This window comes from Buteo buteo, chromosome 13, assembly GCF_964188355.1.
Source record: "Buteo buteo chromosome 13, bButBut1.hap1.1, whole genome shotgun sequence".
Lineage (NCBI taxonomy): Eukaryota > Metazoa > Chordata > Aves > Accipitriformes > Accipitridae > Buteo > Buteo buteo.
Genome location: NC_134183.1, coordinates 32,653,443 through 32,671,997, shown reverse-complemented (window position 1 = coordinate 32,671,997; position 18,555 = coordinate 32,653,443). Strand labels below are relative to the sequence as shown.

General features: G+C 36.3%; 1 protein-coding gene across 4 annotated transcripts in view; it reads right to left on the bottom strand.

The window, feature by feature from the left end:
* ENTREP2 (endosomal transmembrane epsin interactor 2) overlaps positions 1-18,555 on the bottom strand; it is a 160,835-nt gene that overhangs the window by 10,920 nt on the left and 131,360 nt on the right. For all 4 annotated transcript variants that reach the window (XM_075045436.1, XM_075045435.1, XM_075045437.1 and 1 more), the window contains exons 5-8: positions 17,731-17,838; positions 7,398-7,558; positions 6,683-6,818; positions 18-93 (exon numbers count right to left, since the gene is read on the bottom strand). In XM_075045436.1, the coding sequence (XP_074901537.1) occupies positions 18-93; positions 6,683-6,818; positions 7,398-7,558; positions 17,731-17,838 (481 nt within the window). The remainder of the gene's footprint in view (positions 1-17; positions 94-6,682; positions 6,819-7,397; positions 7,559-17,730; positions 17,839-18,555) is intronic.

The window sequence follows — 18,555 nt, the reverse complement described above, 5'->3', positions numbered from 1 at the left end:
CACAATGCTGTGATCACCTTGTGTGCTGAAGTCCAGGGTTCTGTTCCTCTCACCCAAGCTTGATTCGGATACTTGCTGATCAGTACCAGTGACCTAAATGAAAATTATAATGAAACGGCACATTAATCTGCAATTTACCAAAACAAAGTTTAGCACTGATGATCTTAAGAACATACCTGACAATGTGAAATACCACATAAGCTGCTATTTAGACTGAAAGCTATTTAAAGATACAGTATTTTACAATGTCTTTGGGTCAGGAACAAAAGCAAGGCAAAGGAACATGCTTAAAGCAATTTTTAATTTTTCCAGAATCTACAAGCTAAATTCATCTTGAATTCACAGGCAGCTGGGGCTGCAGGCCCACATTACAAAGCTTAATGTCTGCAATGCTTAAAACTAATGGTTTTATTACAAGCAATCTTTTTTTCTACAGTCTGCATTTTTCCATGTTATGCTTTTTTCCCACCACATTTTATCACCCTAAAATAGGAGAGAACACAACAGAAACCATAAAACCAAGCACAAGTGCAGTATTCTCCTTTGGTTATTTGCTGAGATGTTAACACCTAATGTATTTTTAAACCCTATCACATCATTGCCACCCAAGGTGGCTGATGCAGGGTGTTCTCCAGCCTATCAGAGATTGCTGAAGGGAGATAATACTATCACCTTTTTTCTGAAAGGATGGATCTAAGTGGGTAACTTCCCTTCACTTTTGAGAATCATGTGAACAAAATACAGAATCAGTCTTGCTAGAAAGACTTGATCCATAAACACCTAAAATTTAGGTAATTTTCTTTCTACTGATTTTAATAGACTTTGGATTGGACCTTGTTGCCAATCTCATTAGATTTTTAGCAGTTCTTTGGGATCATGATTATTAAAAAAATGATTCCAATAAATAGCTGGTAACAATAAATGAGAAAAATATAAGAGGAAAAGGCTAAGGGAATGAGATTGATACCATCTTTAGCAGAAAGCATTATATCTGCTTCTGTCTGTAGGACCACAATTAACAAGTAAAAGCTTATTACAGCTGGTGACAGAGTCTAGAAATAACCATCAGTCACCTCTGTGAAAACCTTTTTGTCAAGAGTTTAATTTGTATCTGGCCTTCTAAAAAACTGAATGTGACACTATTACTCTGAAGCTATTAAGGAAAGAGCTTCCAGTGCATAAGCCAGTGTAGATTAATGCACACATATATATGCATAACTTACTGTGCTCACTAATTTAAGTCTAAGGCTTAGCAAATACAACTCTAAACAAAGAACAGTACCAGAAATACTTTAACTCAGCCATAATAGATGGATAGAGGACTGGGAAGGAAAAGTGTATTTTGTACTTGTATTTTTAAACAACTTGCTTGGAAATTTCTTAAAGGGTCTTTCTTTATTGAAACAAAATATTGCATCTGTGGTAAAAAAAATTAATGGTGTCACTTTAAGTTGCAGACCATTCCTGGAAACTAACTGTGGAACTGCTGGGAACTAACTGGAAAAGTAAGAAGTGTTCTCAAATGCTCTTTATTGCTGGAGAAAATTCAATCGACTAACTACATTTTGGAAGAAATAATATAATGTTTTAAGGGTGTTTGTTTCTTTTTAAAAATCTAGGGGTTCTTTTTAAATCTGGGTAGTTTCATAGATTCTTAATCATTGACAGGAAAATATCTGCTGAATATTTTTGCTGAAATATTTATTGACCTTCTACATTCTCCCAGTCACCTGGCAGCTGTAGTGACATTGTCTAGTACCTATACAAGGGCCTAGTACCTATGAGTTACATGCAAGGCTGAGGTTTTGGCAAACCCGTACTAATGAAAAAGAACCATCTGTAGCTTTGATCGAGTAAATTTAAAGTAACAACAACATTATTACACAGCATACAAAGCAAATTTAAGGCTTGTGAAAAAAGCTAGCTTAGCAATTCTTGAAATAAAAATATTGCGTCTCCCTCAAAAAAACCATGCTATTTTATAGGCAGAAGAAAGACATACATTGTATTACAATACCTTATTTTCCTATTACACAAACACTTCTAGATTACAACAGTTCAATCTTCATGTCTGTTTTTTATTTATTCTCTGCTTAGTTTGCCAAAGGGAAGAATTATAGCATTGACAGAATTTTTTGACCTGGTAATAAGACAACTAAGCTCATTTGACACAAGCCACAGAGCAGCTATCAGTACTCTGCTTTGACATCTTGTTGGAACAGACCCTGTATTCCAACACAGGCAGGAGACAAACTATTTTACCTTGCTGTTAGGTGTTAATACTGAGAGTTCTTCAGCTCACCTACGGTAAGGAGTCATGCCTTACTCAGGGAAACTACAAAGAGGAACTGTTCTCAGCACTCTCCTCCATGCAACGAGATTTGGATCAGTCTTCGACATCCTTTGGAATTTAGACAGACACAAAAGCTCAGCCATCACACACCACATTCCTTTTCAGGCTCTGCCTCAATCTCAGAGGCTCCTACAGAGGCTGAAAACCCTGCAGCAACATACCTAAAGACATGGGGCTGCATAAACAAGATAACATGCTTAGAGGTGACTCCTTACTAGGTGAATCAAAGGACACAGCCTCTCAGCTTAACTTCTGGATGCTTGCTTATATACTGCAGACCATATTGTATTATAGTTTTCTCTAATTACACCTGCTGGAAATGAAAAAAAAAACAAACCGAAACAACAAACCTCACAACCAAACCCCAACAATATGACAAATAGAAGGGACAAATTTACACACAGAGAAATTGCTTCTTGAGACCAAATGGAAGACTGTGAACATTCCCCTCTATATAAAATCCCCCACATACAAAAAAGCACTCCTCATCTTTAAGGTTTATCTCTCAAGGGCCTCACTGATAACTAGCATCCTTAATAGTGGGAAAACGAGAGATTTCAAGATTTCAGGCATGCAGAAGAAATCAGGGATATAATTTGAATTTTGGTTTCTTCTACTTTTTTCAGTATTTAGCCATATTTTGCAAAACATAAGCCATTTAAAGTTATCTGATCAATGTGTTAATATTTCCTTTTCCTTCCCTTGTTCCTTCTCCATTCACAAGAATAATTGCTCAATGTATCTCATATACATTTGGAATTGATTGACGTTCTTGCCTGGGGGAAGGAGAACCATGGTTTTAATTGTAGGAGGTAACACTGACAATTTTTATTAGTCAGGTCAGAGTTTTGGTTCACATAGGGATGGCACGTGGTTTCATACAGGTTCCTGCACAGCCTAGGGTAACAAAACCTTATTGACTTGCACATCCTCAGCCGTAAAGCTGGTAAATACATTCACTAAGTTATCAACAGGAAAAGGAAAAGAAAACCCATGCTTTTAACAAGCCTGCACAGCCTACAGGTTAGTAAACCTTATAAACAGTCACTGGTGTAATTCATGCAGAACCCTGATTTGTTTGTTCATGTCTTTTCTATATCCTAATCAATACTTTGCATGGAAAACAGCATGAAAAACACTTTTTTTCATAGTCATAAAATGGGAATTCCTAATCAGTACAGATGACAACAGCGATTTTTACTTAGATGCAACCACTAAATTAGCACTGAGATTTGTTGTCCATGAAATGCATGAAATATTGAGTCTAATTTGATACAATTTAATAAAATTGTAAGTACCTCATCCATTTAAAAACAAACAAAACCGATTGCTTGATGCTCAGTAAGAGGTTTTACAATTATGACATTATTACATAATGGTTCCCAGAAGCACTTCTGTAGCTAAAGCTCTGCCATGATTTCCATTGCAAAGTCTGCCTTTGAGGGATTTATAAATCTAGTTATTTCAGTTCATACTGTACTGCAGCTTGGTGCATATTATATGGGAGCATTTGCATCATGTAAGAACTCAGGACTCCATTTTGTTCCTTTTGTAGACCTAAAACTGTCTTAGACTTTGTCTCCATTCCTCCACTGACTGCAAAAAAATACATTAGGGCTTTTGTTGTCAAGGAAAGTATATGGCTACAAAGTCGCTGTGTTGGCTTTAGTTAGCATTGCCCATGTACTTCACTTCTGATACTCAGCACCTGTTGTTATTTTACTCCTACAAGCTCTCTGAATCAGAAACTACCTGGCATGTATAAACTCACTCCTGGTAAGAAACTGTGTAATTATCACCATTTAGAAATTAAAAATCACCACTCATTTTCACTTGTGATTAGAACAAACACTTCTGGAACCCAGGGGACCAGAGATGAATAGGCAAGGCACTGACACTGATCCCAGATGCCAAAAAATAATAGTCAATACATCTACTCATTAAAGCTCATGCTCTTCTTGCAAGAGCATGACTTTGCTGCTTTAAATTATGTTGTGTTAAAATATATTTTTGTTATATGCGGGTGCTATTGTGCTGCTGGATGTCGATGCTCAAGCAAAGTGTAATCCTAACTACAAGAGTGCTCAAAGTGATTTTTGTGCTTAAGTATAAATAGACATTTTTCTAAACCTTACTTAGTACCACATACGAATTCTTATCACAGATATGATCCTCCTCTTTCCCCCAAAACCATGTATAATTCATACTGCTTTTGCCAATTCTTTTTTTTAATCACTCAAAAATATCAACTCCTCCAGAGCTTGCAGGTTCCTCTGAGTTACTGTAAAGCAAAAAGGATGGAACTCGAATAAAAAATATTTTACAAAGGAGATGGCCTTGGAAACTCCAATTTTGCTGTTCAGAAAAGAATTTCACTCATAAGCAGTTTATAGTGATTCATTTTATTATAGCCAAATAAATCAAAGGTAGTGGAATGTTTGGCCTGTTTATTGTGGCAGGTGGTGGAGGGTATGACTCAAGGCAAGGACTAGAAGAGTTGTCAGAAGCTGCTTTGTCAGTCACAGAAGCTGCAGTCAGGCATATCTTGGCAGTTTTTTAATTGAATTTTTTTTGAGGACTGTGCATCCCAATGTTCTTTTTTTTCTCAGACACTCGTCTTATTAATTATCTTAATAATCTTCTTGTGTATAATAGTAAAAAATTATGTAGGTTTTATATAAGTATTTTATAGTTTTGTGGTCTCAGTTGTGGTTTCCCCTAGCAAACTTTACAGTGTTGTACTTTGAGGAACAGCAAAGTACTCTCCTCTGTAATGTGGGTGCAGTTTGGCAACCTGAACACACATATTTCCACAGTGCACTATTAACAACTGATAAGCAATATCTAGAATGTTTGACTCCTTGAGTTTTTACTGAGGCCTGCAAGAAATTACAGTTTCTAAAAGCCATTTTTAGTATTTTCCTATTTGTGACAGCTGATTCAATTATCACAAATCACTTCAAGCAAAACTTTGCTCAGCTTAGCTTTGGCTGTACATGCAGATACATTGTAATTTTAGTTTCAGTCAAGTTGACACTGTGCAGTAAAAGTAAGGCAAAAAGCATAATGTAAATATTTGTCTGAAGTATACTGGATCCTTTGTCAAAGTTCAGAATACAGGTGTTACGCACTCTCAGGAGTATCTGTTTCTGCCATGTAACAGAAGAAGCTATTAAAAGCTGTAACAGCCAAAAGTATAAGCAACAGATAAAGAACTACTCATTGCTATTTCATAGGAAGAACACATCCCTAGCCTCTCATCAGTCAAATCTTTGCTCCGTTTGGTTTCTTATCAGCTAATGTAACAGTAAAGCAGGCATCGGCTTCTAGCACTTGGGCACCTGATAGGAGCCTCTTTATGGAGGCTGTATCTTACAGCTACTAAAGCATAAATTTGGCACTGAGTTCAAGGCATCCTGTCAAGACTAGAGCATACCATTACAAGAAACTATACTATTACCAGATGATCCCAGTACTTTTCCAGAACATGATCTGAAATCTGGCATAAGTGGAAGACTGCAAATGGGTATTTTTAACTTTGTTAATCTGAGGTTATTTACAGTGATTTTTGTTAGGAATTTCCAAGTACATGTTCTACCTACACATAGTTTAAAACGGGAATTCGTAATTATCTTGGCTCAGATCACACGTAGAGCAAAACCAAATGTCCCATGAGCTCTATGCTATATACACACACACACAAACCTACAGAAGTTACTGCATTACATGTCACAAGACACATAGTTATCTTTTTCCTTATTAAACCTACACTGTTGTACTGAGCTCCAACTAAAAGTAGTATATTAAAGTGAGGCAAATCCACTATCATCAGTAGTTAGAATGAAAAATATTTTACAACTGTAGGGTTTTTTTAAGAAAATAAACCTGCTTCCTAATCAAGATTTCTTGTTACTTATAGAAATTAAGAAGTGTAATCTCATTTTAAAACATCATTATCTTTTACAATTAAGGAAAAACACTGTGCTTCAGTGACTCCAATCCATTCTTCTAGGCTTTTGTTACTGATGCTCCAGTATCATACAACTTTTTTTAATGGATGATACCAGCTGAAATACTACTACTTGCATAAGCATTTGCCCAAACATGCACAAAAACATAAGGAGAATACAAATTAAGTAAAATTTGTTAGTTAAACCCTTTTAAAGAGAATAGTCTGAAAAATGTTTAAAGAATATAAATATTTTCTAATATTTTCTCCCAAAGTACAATTAACTCCTAAATTATTTTAGATCATTACATTTATCTAAAATTGTTTCGCATCATGAAAATGTAAAGACTATGTAAAGAGTTTCCTTTGCTTTTCCTTACCTGACTGGCAGGCATTTCTCCAATCACTGCCTCATAAGGAGGGGGCAGCTCAGTTGGATACAGCATTCCTGGGCTGTTAATGGTTACTTCATATAAAGCACTGAATGGGGAATGAGGAAAGTCCAAATGGAGACCTCTGTTTAAAAATACAAACAAGCAAACTTAACTATTAAAAATGGCATTGGATTTATTTGGTAAACTATTACCTACACCACAGTCATGTAGAGCATTCTCTGAATTCAAAGCCAAGATGCTACAAAGAATTATATTGAAGAAATTTACTAGACAACCAAAATGAAGCCCTCATTCACAGGGCAGCTTCAAAACTTGTATTTCCTTTTGGATGCCAGCCATCTCCACCAGCCTGTTTTGCAGTCATTGATGTCCTTCACTACTCCACACAAACATTAACTGAAATGATTTCTTTAGAAATGTAAATCTCATATTCAACTTCAAATGCATAATGTTAACAACTATGAAAGGATTACCTATAAGCTGATCTCTGCTTTAAGTTCAGATATTGTTATCCTTGTCTTATCTAAGTTCAATCAGTTCTCTATTACAGCAGTGCTTTAACATGAATATTTCCAGGTGCATCCTAAAAAATTTGTAAAAAAATTATGTAATCTCTCAAGAAAAGAAGCACTTTGAAAGAACTTCTTAGTCTGTAGCTCAGAACTATGCAATGACTGAAACTACAGGGAAGAAGAATCACCTCTGCGCCTCTATCACTGGTGTGCAGGTATATTCTGGCGGGTAGTAGGGTGGAGGTGGTATTGGTGGTATGAACTCATCAAAATCCAAGGTTTGATGCAGGATAGTTCCATGTGGAGTCATGCAGTCAGGATTGGTAGAATGTGGTCTCTGTGGCAGAAACTGAAAATGAACAGGTCAAGTTTCTTCAGATGGTAGAAACATCATCACCAATAATAAAAATTTTAATAAAAGGTCAGTATTAGCAACCCTGACCAATATCTAATTTCATTAACATCCATACTGAAATGAGACACTTCTGGGACTGTAAGAATACTTGAGGTCAGTAAGGAGTGTGAGTCAAATTGCCAAAATATAACACGAGGTTTTACACAGACAGAGAGAGGCCTGTGCCTCAAAGTTAGTCTTAGGATGCAGAACACAGACATTTAAAATTAATAGCTTTTCAATAAATACTTATACCTTGTAATACAATTTTATTAAAGTACTACATAATCAGCTGTATTTTAATAACTGATGAATAGATACAACTACTAAAATAACTACTTGCTTGTTTTTGTTTCCAATTTGAAATGCCTTGTGCTTACAGAGAAAAAAAACCAATCTCACTCCCCCCAAAAATCCCTAAATAAAACAAACTAGGAAAAAGCTACCGCATATTCATTAAATTTTGAATGAGACAACTACCAATATCCCACCTGTTTTTCACTTCCAAAAAAGGGGCCATTTATAACTATTCTTTACCATTCTTGTAAAATAAAATATTCTTAATAGCCATTTGTGGTTTGGTGATACAGACACTCCACACTTAAATGTGGTATAAAGGTTTTAAGTGCTGGTATGAAAGAAAAACATTTATTCCATATAAACATCTCAAAACCAAAAAGAAAATAACTACACTGAATAATAAAAAGTAATCATACTGAGAACTATTGTCAACATTTGTGACGGGAACCTAACCAGCTTCTTGCATAGCAGTGATATCAAGAAGCCGTTCTGATACCTTCCATATCAGAAACACTGTAACTTAACGAGTCTTCTAGCGAAGGCTTAAGCTACTTCAAGATCAAATATGGACCATTCTGCAGATCACATGGAACTGGCTTTATATGGTCTCCATGGATAAAAGGGGATCAAAAGACAATGCAAAACGACAGAAGAATTCTTTCTTCTCCCTGCAAGCTTCTGCTGTCATATCACTTTTGTTGGATCAGTAGATGACTTGGTCTTTAGCTCTTACCTTTTAAAACAAGTGAGCTAAGAAAATTTGCTGAAGGCACATTTCTTTTTTATACTGGAACAAGAGAATATATATCTTTGTAATGCTGTGTCCTTACATTACTATTGGTTTAAATCCATGATAAAGACTTAAGAAGCAGGGAAATAAAAGGGAAAATGCTTATGCTTAGGAGATCCAGCAAATAGAAAGTAAGTTACCTTCATTTTTTATGTCACAGTTTTATATTTTTCACTTTTTCAAATTTAACTTGGTGCACTTATGCTGGATTTACATTACCATAGAAATGATATTGGTCTTTGATATTTAAAAGGTTGAGTTACATCTTAATTCCACTAAACACACTCTATGTATGTTGTTTCAAATATCAAAGCTGTAATAAAGCAACACAACAGAGGGTTAGGAGGACCAATTTGAATTGTTTGTGAAAATGAACTATTAGTTGCTTACTAATTGGCTCTCTAGAGATATTTTCACAAGTAACTATTAAATAACCTCCTCTGCAGAATATATCATTCTATCTTACAGCCAATCAATGACTTTCAGCCATTGTAGTCTACTAATGGTACCAGAATAAAAGACACGACATCTACTTAATTTACTCTTCGTTACATAAGCTGTCTGATGCTGTTAAACACTCTCTTTCATGTGAGATGTGATGCTGTTATCCTGTACTATCAGACATTTCTACAGGTTTGTCTTACAGAATAAAACTACATTTTTGCAGTCATTTGCTCTAAATTTACCTGATCTTTCAACAGCCATCTCCCAAACTGTAACATTACATTAACATTAACTGTTAAACACCAAACTGCTGCCCTAAGTGATAAAAATCATCAGCGATCATCAGTCTGCTACCATCCCAAATACATTGAAGAATCTTTTAGGAAAAAAGGAAGCAAGACAAACTTCACCTTAGTGACCTAAAAATTGTATAAAAATTTATCATAACGAAGAGAAATATCTGTATACTTTGGCTCACATTTTGCACCCTACTTGATTCCACCAAACTCAGGACTACACTTATTTTCCTAGTAGAGTTGATAATTTGGGTAATTTTTACAGTCTGGAAACGAAACAATTTTCTTTTACAACTTTCTTTACCTTCTCCCAGACTATTTCCATATACAGCCATGGAACCCAAGCTTTGTTTTGCACCAGAGAACATGTACCTCCATCCCTTCAGTTCTTCAGTTCCCTGGAGCTTGTTTCATTCAGCCATATATAGGGAGCAATACTCTTAACACTCCTCAGAACAAGGCAATTAAACACATAGCACTTTTACAGTGAGTGAATTGTCAGCGTACATTTTGTGGGATGTGACAGAAGGGAAAGGTTTTACACAGGGTAGAAGAGGCTGTGGTTCAAGAAGGAAAAGATCTAATGTTTAGATGCAGTTCAGTTTAACAGCAGAATCATTTCCATCCCTTTCAAGAACCTTTACTGTGAATACAAATCATGGCAACAAACTCTGTGTGACCAACGCTGAAAATGAGTGGCAAACAGACATGAAAGATGCACATGTTTGGAGGGGGATGTTTATAAACAACAGTTTACCTGTGTGATATCATCCTGCTGGAAGGCACAGAAATTAAAGTGAAAAAGGCTGTAAGAGGGAGACTAGCAGGAAATGAAACAATAGCAAATATAAGGGATTATCACAAAGAACAGACATCCTTGAGAAAACAATCAGAAAGCTACTAAGTGGGAAATAAATCTTATCTTATTCCATACTACCCTATCCACTAATCTCTACTAGCCTGCAAAAGTTTATTCTCCTACAGTAAAGTATATTTTAAAAATCTTTAAGGGTTAGTCTCAAATGGTGAAGACTGTCAGGGGCTCAGCAAAGACTTAATACAAAGTCCATAGGTAAGGAAAAGATTCGGTAAGAAAATGCGAACAGCTGACAAAGCTGGACTAGGTGGAGGAACACTGACAAATGCTTTCACAAGGAAACGCACATTTTTGGTATTAGAAGACAGTTGTTACTAAATAATCACTCTCAAAATGTTGGTGGCAAGTAGGACAGGCAGCAACAAGAACTGCCAAACCTAAAATGAAGGTGGCCTATTTGGTCACAAGTATAAACAAGATCAAGTTGCATTCAATATCATTTCAAAAGCTATAGCTCACACTACGGAACAATTCACAAAGCAGGTCTCCCAGCCAGGCTTTTGGGACTAAACCACTGGCCACTGCAGAAGCACTGGATAGAAAATGGTTGCAGACAAGGATAAACAGCAAATAGCACCACTGGTAAACACTGTAAATAGCCAACAGCGTTGAAAGCTTTGCATAACTTCATAGCTATCAATAGATATCTTGAACATATTTACTAGACATAAACAGATATTCCCTGGCTCTGGAAATCCCAAATACTCAACCGCTTCTATTGACCACCTGGAGCTCTTGGATGCTGGGAGCTTTCAGAAATCCAACAGGCAGTGAAATACAGATCTAGAATTCGTGCTTTTTTTAGGAAATAGCCAACCTTATGTTTGAAACTTGGCATTCAAACTGTTATGCACATGAAGGTTCTTTCTCATCCTTAGCCTAAAGATGGCCTTACTTTAGTCTGTAGAACGTGTCTGATACCTAACAGGCATTATACATAGATTGGTGCATGTGCTAAAATGGATGTGCAACATAGTGCACACATTGTACACAGATTTTTGTGTGTTTTAATTGGGCACGCTTAACTTTGACAGAGTTACACAGCCTGCTTTAAACAGCCCTCATCTTTATTTCATACTGATGACTACTTAATTTGTTACTTGGTTTGCAGTTATGAGGGAAGAATAAAACATGCCATTCGGCTGCAGCAGAGTAAACAAGAAAGCTGTACAATGTTGTGGTTTTGTACCCACTTCTTGGACCTGAATTCAATACAGAAGTTAGCCATGGCGTCAGTTGTTAACAAGCAGAGAATTAGAAACACAAATGTTAGAAGCACACCACTTGCAGCAGGAGCAGAAGAGGTAGAAGTTTTCTGAAAATGCAGTTATGCTCAAGGGTCTGTATACCATAGCACTGAGAACTCCACACAGCCAGGGATGTAGGGCTGGACATCAGTGACCTTCTCAGCAAGCTTAGAATCTTCAGCAAGACACATATGCCATCACTTCCCAGTGAAGGCAGCAGTGCTTTGTAGAAGAACAGAACTCGCCTCTCAGTTTTTAGCTTTTCAAGGTGAAATAAACACCAGGAATAAGATTGTAAAATTCACTTTCTTTTTTTATTGTCAGACCAAATTTCCAGCTCTTCACTGAGAGGTCATCCAGAAGCTGGTCACTGGAGTGACCAGAATGACTGGAGTTTACTGTTTATGTCCTGAATATTTGGAGTATATTGAAGTTAAAGCTGACAGAGAAGTCTCAATTAAGGAACTGAAGAAACAGCAGATAAGAACTGTAAATATAATTCTCTAATGAAACAGTTACCCAGTGTGATAAAACACGGTACGTCCTTCTACCTGAGATCTGTAAGACTAAGAACTCTTCATCAGTAGTTCCAGGTATGGGACAACCCCACTAAACATCAAGAAAGACATCCTCTATTCTACATATTCTGCAGCTGATCAGCACTATTGACTCCATCTAAAGGACAATGCTGGGATTCACTGCTTAGCAACTATGACATACCTAAATCAGTAATTGCTATACATCAGTACATGACTAGTGCTTTAAGAGAATCTTCTTATCTAGAGTATTTCCCATATCTGTATGTAATTACCTCTGCCTTCCATATCACATTTAATAAATTTACTGTGTAACTCTAAAATGAGTCCTTTGGAGACTCCAGGGTTCGTTATCCTCATTTCAGTCTCTATACGTCATTTATAAAAATCTGCTAATTCTTGGGAAAGGGAAATAAAAATTTCTAATTGCATATACTTAAATATTGGCATGTTATCTATAGGAAAAACTCTTTGCAATATACTTGGGTCTATGATTCTGTCTTCAATTAACTGTCCTTCTCCTGGACAGGTTGCTTTTTGCTTTTCTGACACACTGGAATCACTGTCTCCTGGAGGGAAATGCAGATACTAATTGTCTGGAAGAACACAAGGATCATGGCTGACTCTTCTAGTTTGTCCTTGATTTTAAAGGGAAACTGCAACACAGAAGATACTTTGATAAGGAAAACACAGATTCAAATTTTTCTGCTCTGTTCTTTTGCAGTTGCTGTTCCTATAACCAGCACAAGCCATTAGATCTCTAGTCTCAGAACGACTAGTCTGTGACGCCACGTCTTTCTTGAAGTACTGACCATATTTTAAATATTAAATATTAAATATTCTTATTCTGCCAATAAAATATGAAATGGAAAATGGTGTGTTTTCTAAAAATGTCAAAAGCTTTCCTACACCAAAGGTTTGTTTTACCTTTTTATTTGTGGTCGGGGGTGAGGGGAATATTTATCCAATCATATTTACAGTTAGGATGTTTCTATGGATGTATGTCATTCGCAATGCATATTTCTAAAAGGACTGTCATCTGGGCTTTACAGTATCTTTAAGTGAGCTTTGTGCCAAAAAATGTAATATTTAGGGTTTGAAATAATTAGGTTAAATAATAAAAATTATGTAATAACTTAAAATAAATTCTCACTTAATGTGAAGCTTCATCCTGAAGGGGTTTTTTTATTACTATTTCACTGGGGTAAGGGGTTAAACAATGCCAGCAAGATATTATCCTCATACGGAGGTTCTTTATTTGAGGTGTTTGAGTAGAAATATTAACTACAGCCTATTAAGTTCATGACATGCTGAATTATCATTATGGCTGATGAAAACAGTAATTAAATGTTACAGCTGGCATGTGTCATCATTACCTTATTTCCTTTACAAAATAACAGATTGTTTTAGATATCACATAACATGAAGAAGAGTCACTAACAGCAATGGTGATAAAATCAGAATATACTGAATTATATCAGTGCCAGTACTTCTAGGATAAGTACTGTATAAACATATTTGGAGTGGAAGAAGGACTGGAATAGGTGTACTTCATGTAATAGGTGTACTTCGTGCTTTAGCTTGGCCACAGAGGGCATAATTTCTTGTATTTCTATATTTAATTCAGGCAGCTACCTTTTGAAGAAAACAGGGTGAATTTTTGCAGTAGCCATTCATTAGATGACGAAAACTGAAACTGCCTTAGGTAACAAAATATCATGGAAGTGACAGCTTGGTTATTAAGAGATGTTTCTTCACATTACAGAACCTTGATATAATCTGATTTGATTCACATTTATCTGCTGGAGGGGTGTGTACACAGAAAGAACAATTCTGGGAAGCCCTATAATGGAGTGCAGCCTTAAACTGTCTAAAGTAGTGAAACACATAGCAAAAGCAATTTCAATCTTTAACTATGGTATCACTTACTCTTGCAGCTTTAGTACAATTGGTAGATTTTTTTTTTTTCCCCTGAGCAACTGTGTATACTTAACAGAGTGAGAAAGGTTAAAGTGAGGTGAAAAATTTGGGGTACTTTCTGAAACAGTCAACTCAAAGACGGAACAACCTAGGAAAATATGCTTTTGTGTCCCATACAACAGTACAAAATTAAAAACTAAAGGAAACTAAAATATAATGCAATAAAAATAGTTTGCAATTTTTTGCAGTATTTTTTCCTTAATGCTTGAAACCAAATGTTTGTTTGGTGGGATTATTTTTAACCCAAAAAACTCCTTGAAATTCATTGGAAAATTTAATCTGCACTTAGTATCAGACAGCTTGCGTTTATATTTTCCAGGGCATTTTTACTAAAATATCAGTACATCAGAAGGTAGCAGTTTCCAATAAAACAGTCAATCTGCTTGTATGAATCAGATACTCACTGTATGCGAAAGTTAGCAAGACAGCAGATACTCATGAAGCACTGTTGCAGATTTTCTTGAGACTGTATTATACCTGCTCTATGTTCCTAGGCAATAAAACCCGAAGCACATAGAACACGCCAGAAGAAAACTTGGAATTATTTGAAAGTTGCACACCATTCTAACTGATTAATTTCTGAGACAAGAACATTAACACAGCACATGAATCACAAAACTGATGACCTAATGATGTCCAAGGAGAATGTTCCCTATTGTGTAATGCTTTTGCTGGCTAGGAATTGTATTTTTATGCTTCCTCTTCCTACAGGAGAGCCTATGTAGCTCTTGAATACTGTAAGAACAGAGTAAAAGAATCAGCACAATCATTAAAACCTTTTCATCTAAGAGGGGTGGTTGATATCTCTTGCTGCTGCTATCTTAAATTTCCAGCATGGTACAACCCTTCTAAGAGAAGATGTATACCTCAGTGAAAAGGAAAAGGAAAAAGCACACATCAAGCATTAACAAGCAAGAAAAAAGGAAGTAAATCAGATTTCTGGGTGCAGTAGATGAAAAGGGAACTGCAGATCAAGGGACAATAGACAGAAAATAGTGAAAGAAAAAGAAATCTTCAGGTCAGAGTTCAGCTGGTCTAAGTCAGCGTAGCCCCAGGGAAGTTACGCTTACTTAGGCCTGGTAGGAATGTGGCTCAGCAACCTGAAAAAAGAAAGGGAAAAACTTAAGGATAAACAAACGAAGACTAAGACTGAGCAGAAAGAAAGATATAATTCCCTTCTTCTGCAGAGAGGGATGAAAAGTCTCATCAATGGAGCTGAATAGGTTGGGAGAACGGACAACTAAGCAGGAAGACAGAAAACTGGAAGCACAAAGCATAGGAAGCAAAAAGACATTGACAGGCAGCATTGCCAGGTGGTACGGAAAGAATTTTAGGGAAGAAGTGAAGAATGAAGTGGCAGAGAGAAAAATTAATGTGCTTTTAAGGTATTTGACTTCCTGTTGAGATTACTGCTTCTTGCACATGCTTGTCAGAAGCACTTTATTATCATTCTTGGTTCATTTTCATCTATACATCTTTATTCCTCTTACACTGCTAAATATCATAAAATTAAGTGTAGGTTAAGATTCCTGCAATATATATTGTTACACTTCTGGACCACTGCTACTATTGTTACACTAGACAGACAGATCTTTCCAGGTGTGATGATCACTTTATCTCTCTGTCATCACTGCAAGGTGAAAAAGATCTTCAGTCAATGGGCATTCTTGCAGCAAATATTATGGTGGGGGGGGAAGTGTATGAAGAGAAAGAATACCTACAATATGACAAAAATCCTTAAAAAAATCCTGTTTAAAATACGTGTCACCAGCTGTCATGATTATTTTTGTAAATTGTTTGACATCCAAACCAAAACTATTAAATAAGTACTGTTTAAAAGCTTCTACAAGCACACATGTCCTGGTTTCAGCTGGGATAGAGTTAATTGTCTTCCTAGGAGCTAGTACAGTGCTATATTTTGAGTTCAGTATGAGAAGAATGATGATAACACACTGACGTTTTCAGTTGTTGCTAAGTAGTGTTTAGTGTGAAGTCAAGGATTTTTCAGCTTCTCATGCCCAGTCAGTGAGAAAACTGGAGGGGCACCAGAAGCTGGGAGGGGACACAGCCAGGGCAGCTGACCCACAGTGGCCAAAGGAATATTCCATACCATGTGATGTCATGCCCAGTATATAAACTGGGGGGAGTGGGAGTGAGGGGATCGCCGCTCGGGGACTAACTGGGTGTTGATTGGTGGGTGGTGAGCAATTGCACTGTGCATCATTTGTACATTCCAATCCTTTTATCATTACTGTTACCATTTTATTAGTGTTATCATTATCACTCTTAGTTTCTTCTTTTCTGTTCTACTAAACCGTTATCTCAACCCACAAGTTTTACTTCTTTTCCTGATTTTGTCCCCTATCCCACTGCGGGGGCGGGGGGGGCAGGGAGTGAGTGAGCAGCTGTGTTGGTGCTTAGTTGCTGGCTGGGCTTAAACCACGACAACACACAATATGAATACACAGTGCTATATGAAAAAATGCATTTATGTACCATTTGTAGGCATTACGCAGACATATGTGCCTAACTTACTCTATCCGCTACTATGTGAAGTAAACACCAGATCACGGATTGAAGATACTCTTTAAGTTTGTAAGCGAGTGACTTTAACACTTCTCTATAAAGGACAGCCTTTTCTCTGTAATTCATGCACTTAAATCAATATCCATGGCAGCTAGTGTATTTTTATTTATTTATTTATTTATTTCTAAATCAACCACATGCCTGCATGGCAGGTTATACAACATTTCTCTGTCCTGTAAATGGTTTGCAGCTAACTTGCTGGGCCAGTATTCTATCTATGCAAACTTTTAAAATAAGAGAGATTTACAAATGACTGGTATTAGGTTTGTGTGCTTGCCCTCTCTTATTAAACAGAGAATAATTTCCTAGATTAGCCAGTAACAGAGCTGGGTTAGAAACAGTATACCTGGCCTGCAAAATACAAATAATTTAAAATTTTTCTTTTTTATTTCAACATTACATTGAAACCTTCAGAATCACAGCACTCATCTGGGATAGGAAAGCTGTCTTTGTCCAACCAAAACAAGACAGTATCCTGTAATGCAGCTGGCTATGCAGAAGACTAATAATCCTTTTCCCTCTTGTTTTAAACACAAGTGCTACTCTGAAGCTGAACTTGTTCTCCTTTGAAAACACTGTTACTGGTACAGGGCTGTGAAAAGTTCCAGTTTTGAACTCACAGTTCTCATTCTCCATAGTTCTCATACCAGAAAAGCAGTGAAAAATAGTATCTCAAAGCTAAGTAATTGCTCTGGACAGTGTGGAAACTGAAGATAATAAACATGTAATGACAGAAAATTTAATGTGCATATATAACTGAGCCTCGTTAATAACCTTGTTAACAAAAATAACATAGTCCCAATTGCAAAATCCTGATTATAACTCCGTAATATAGCATGTGAACATTTTAAACACAGCAGCTATTCATACTGCATACATCTGTATGCTGTATTTATATAGATGCATGCAGATAAAAAAATACACCCATGTACACCCACATTCTAACACTACACAAAGACACACAAATAGGCTTAAGTTTACAAGGAAAAAGTAGGTACAAATGAGTATACAGAGATAAGGACAATATGTTATGTTGGACAATATCCTGTGTTGTCACTGAAACATACTCACCATTTGCAGAAGATCAGAAGAAACCATCTGCATGCAACACATCGCTGTTGCCAAAGCACAGACAATGGTGGAGACGATATTGAGAGCACACACACTGAACAACAGGTCCTGTGAAAAGACATGCATCAGAATATCATCTCTTATCTCAGGGACACAAAGGAAAGGACATATTTTTAGCTATTTGATAATAAACACTGTCAACTGCTATCAACTGATATGGTCTCAATTAACTGTGTAGAACACATTCCACTCATAGTAATTTTTTTAAATCAGTCTGCAAAGGGAACAATTATAGAAACAAACATCTTCCCTTCCCCACTTCTCACGATACATCTGGTATTAAGAGATTTCCTCAGAAATATTGATATTTCGACTTTTCCCATTCCCTGAAAGAAAAGACAAATTACTGCTTTCACAGTGGACTCCAAGCTACAGCTATGACAAGAAATATTCTATGAAACAGTCTTCCGATTAAAAAAACCAAAACCAAACCAAAACCCATACAGAAATTTCACTGCATTCAGTAGTTGAAATCTACAACTTAGGGTTATGTGTTAAAAAATTCAATGGAAAATGTTGTATGAAATAGAGAAATTTATCCTGTATCAGATACTCTCTGCATCTGAAACATTTTTAGATATGAGAGAAAAGCAGGGACTACATCCAGGCATTTCACCTTGTGCTGATGAAATAAGTGCATATTGTCACGTTGTTTTTTTAAAAAAACTGAAACTTTAAAAATAGAATATAAAGTATTTCTGTTCAGTAAGTAAAATAAAATAAATTAAACATTTGAATTAAAACGGAAACATTTTTACAGCAAAG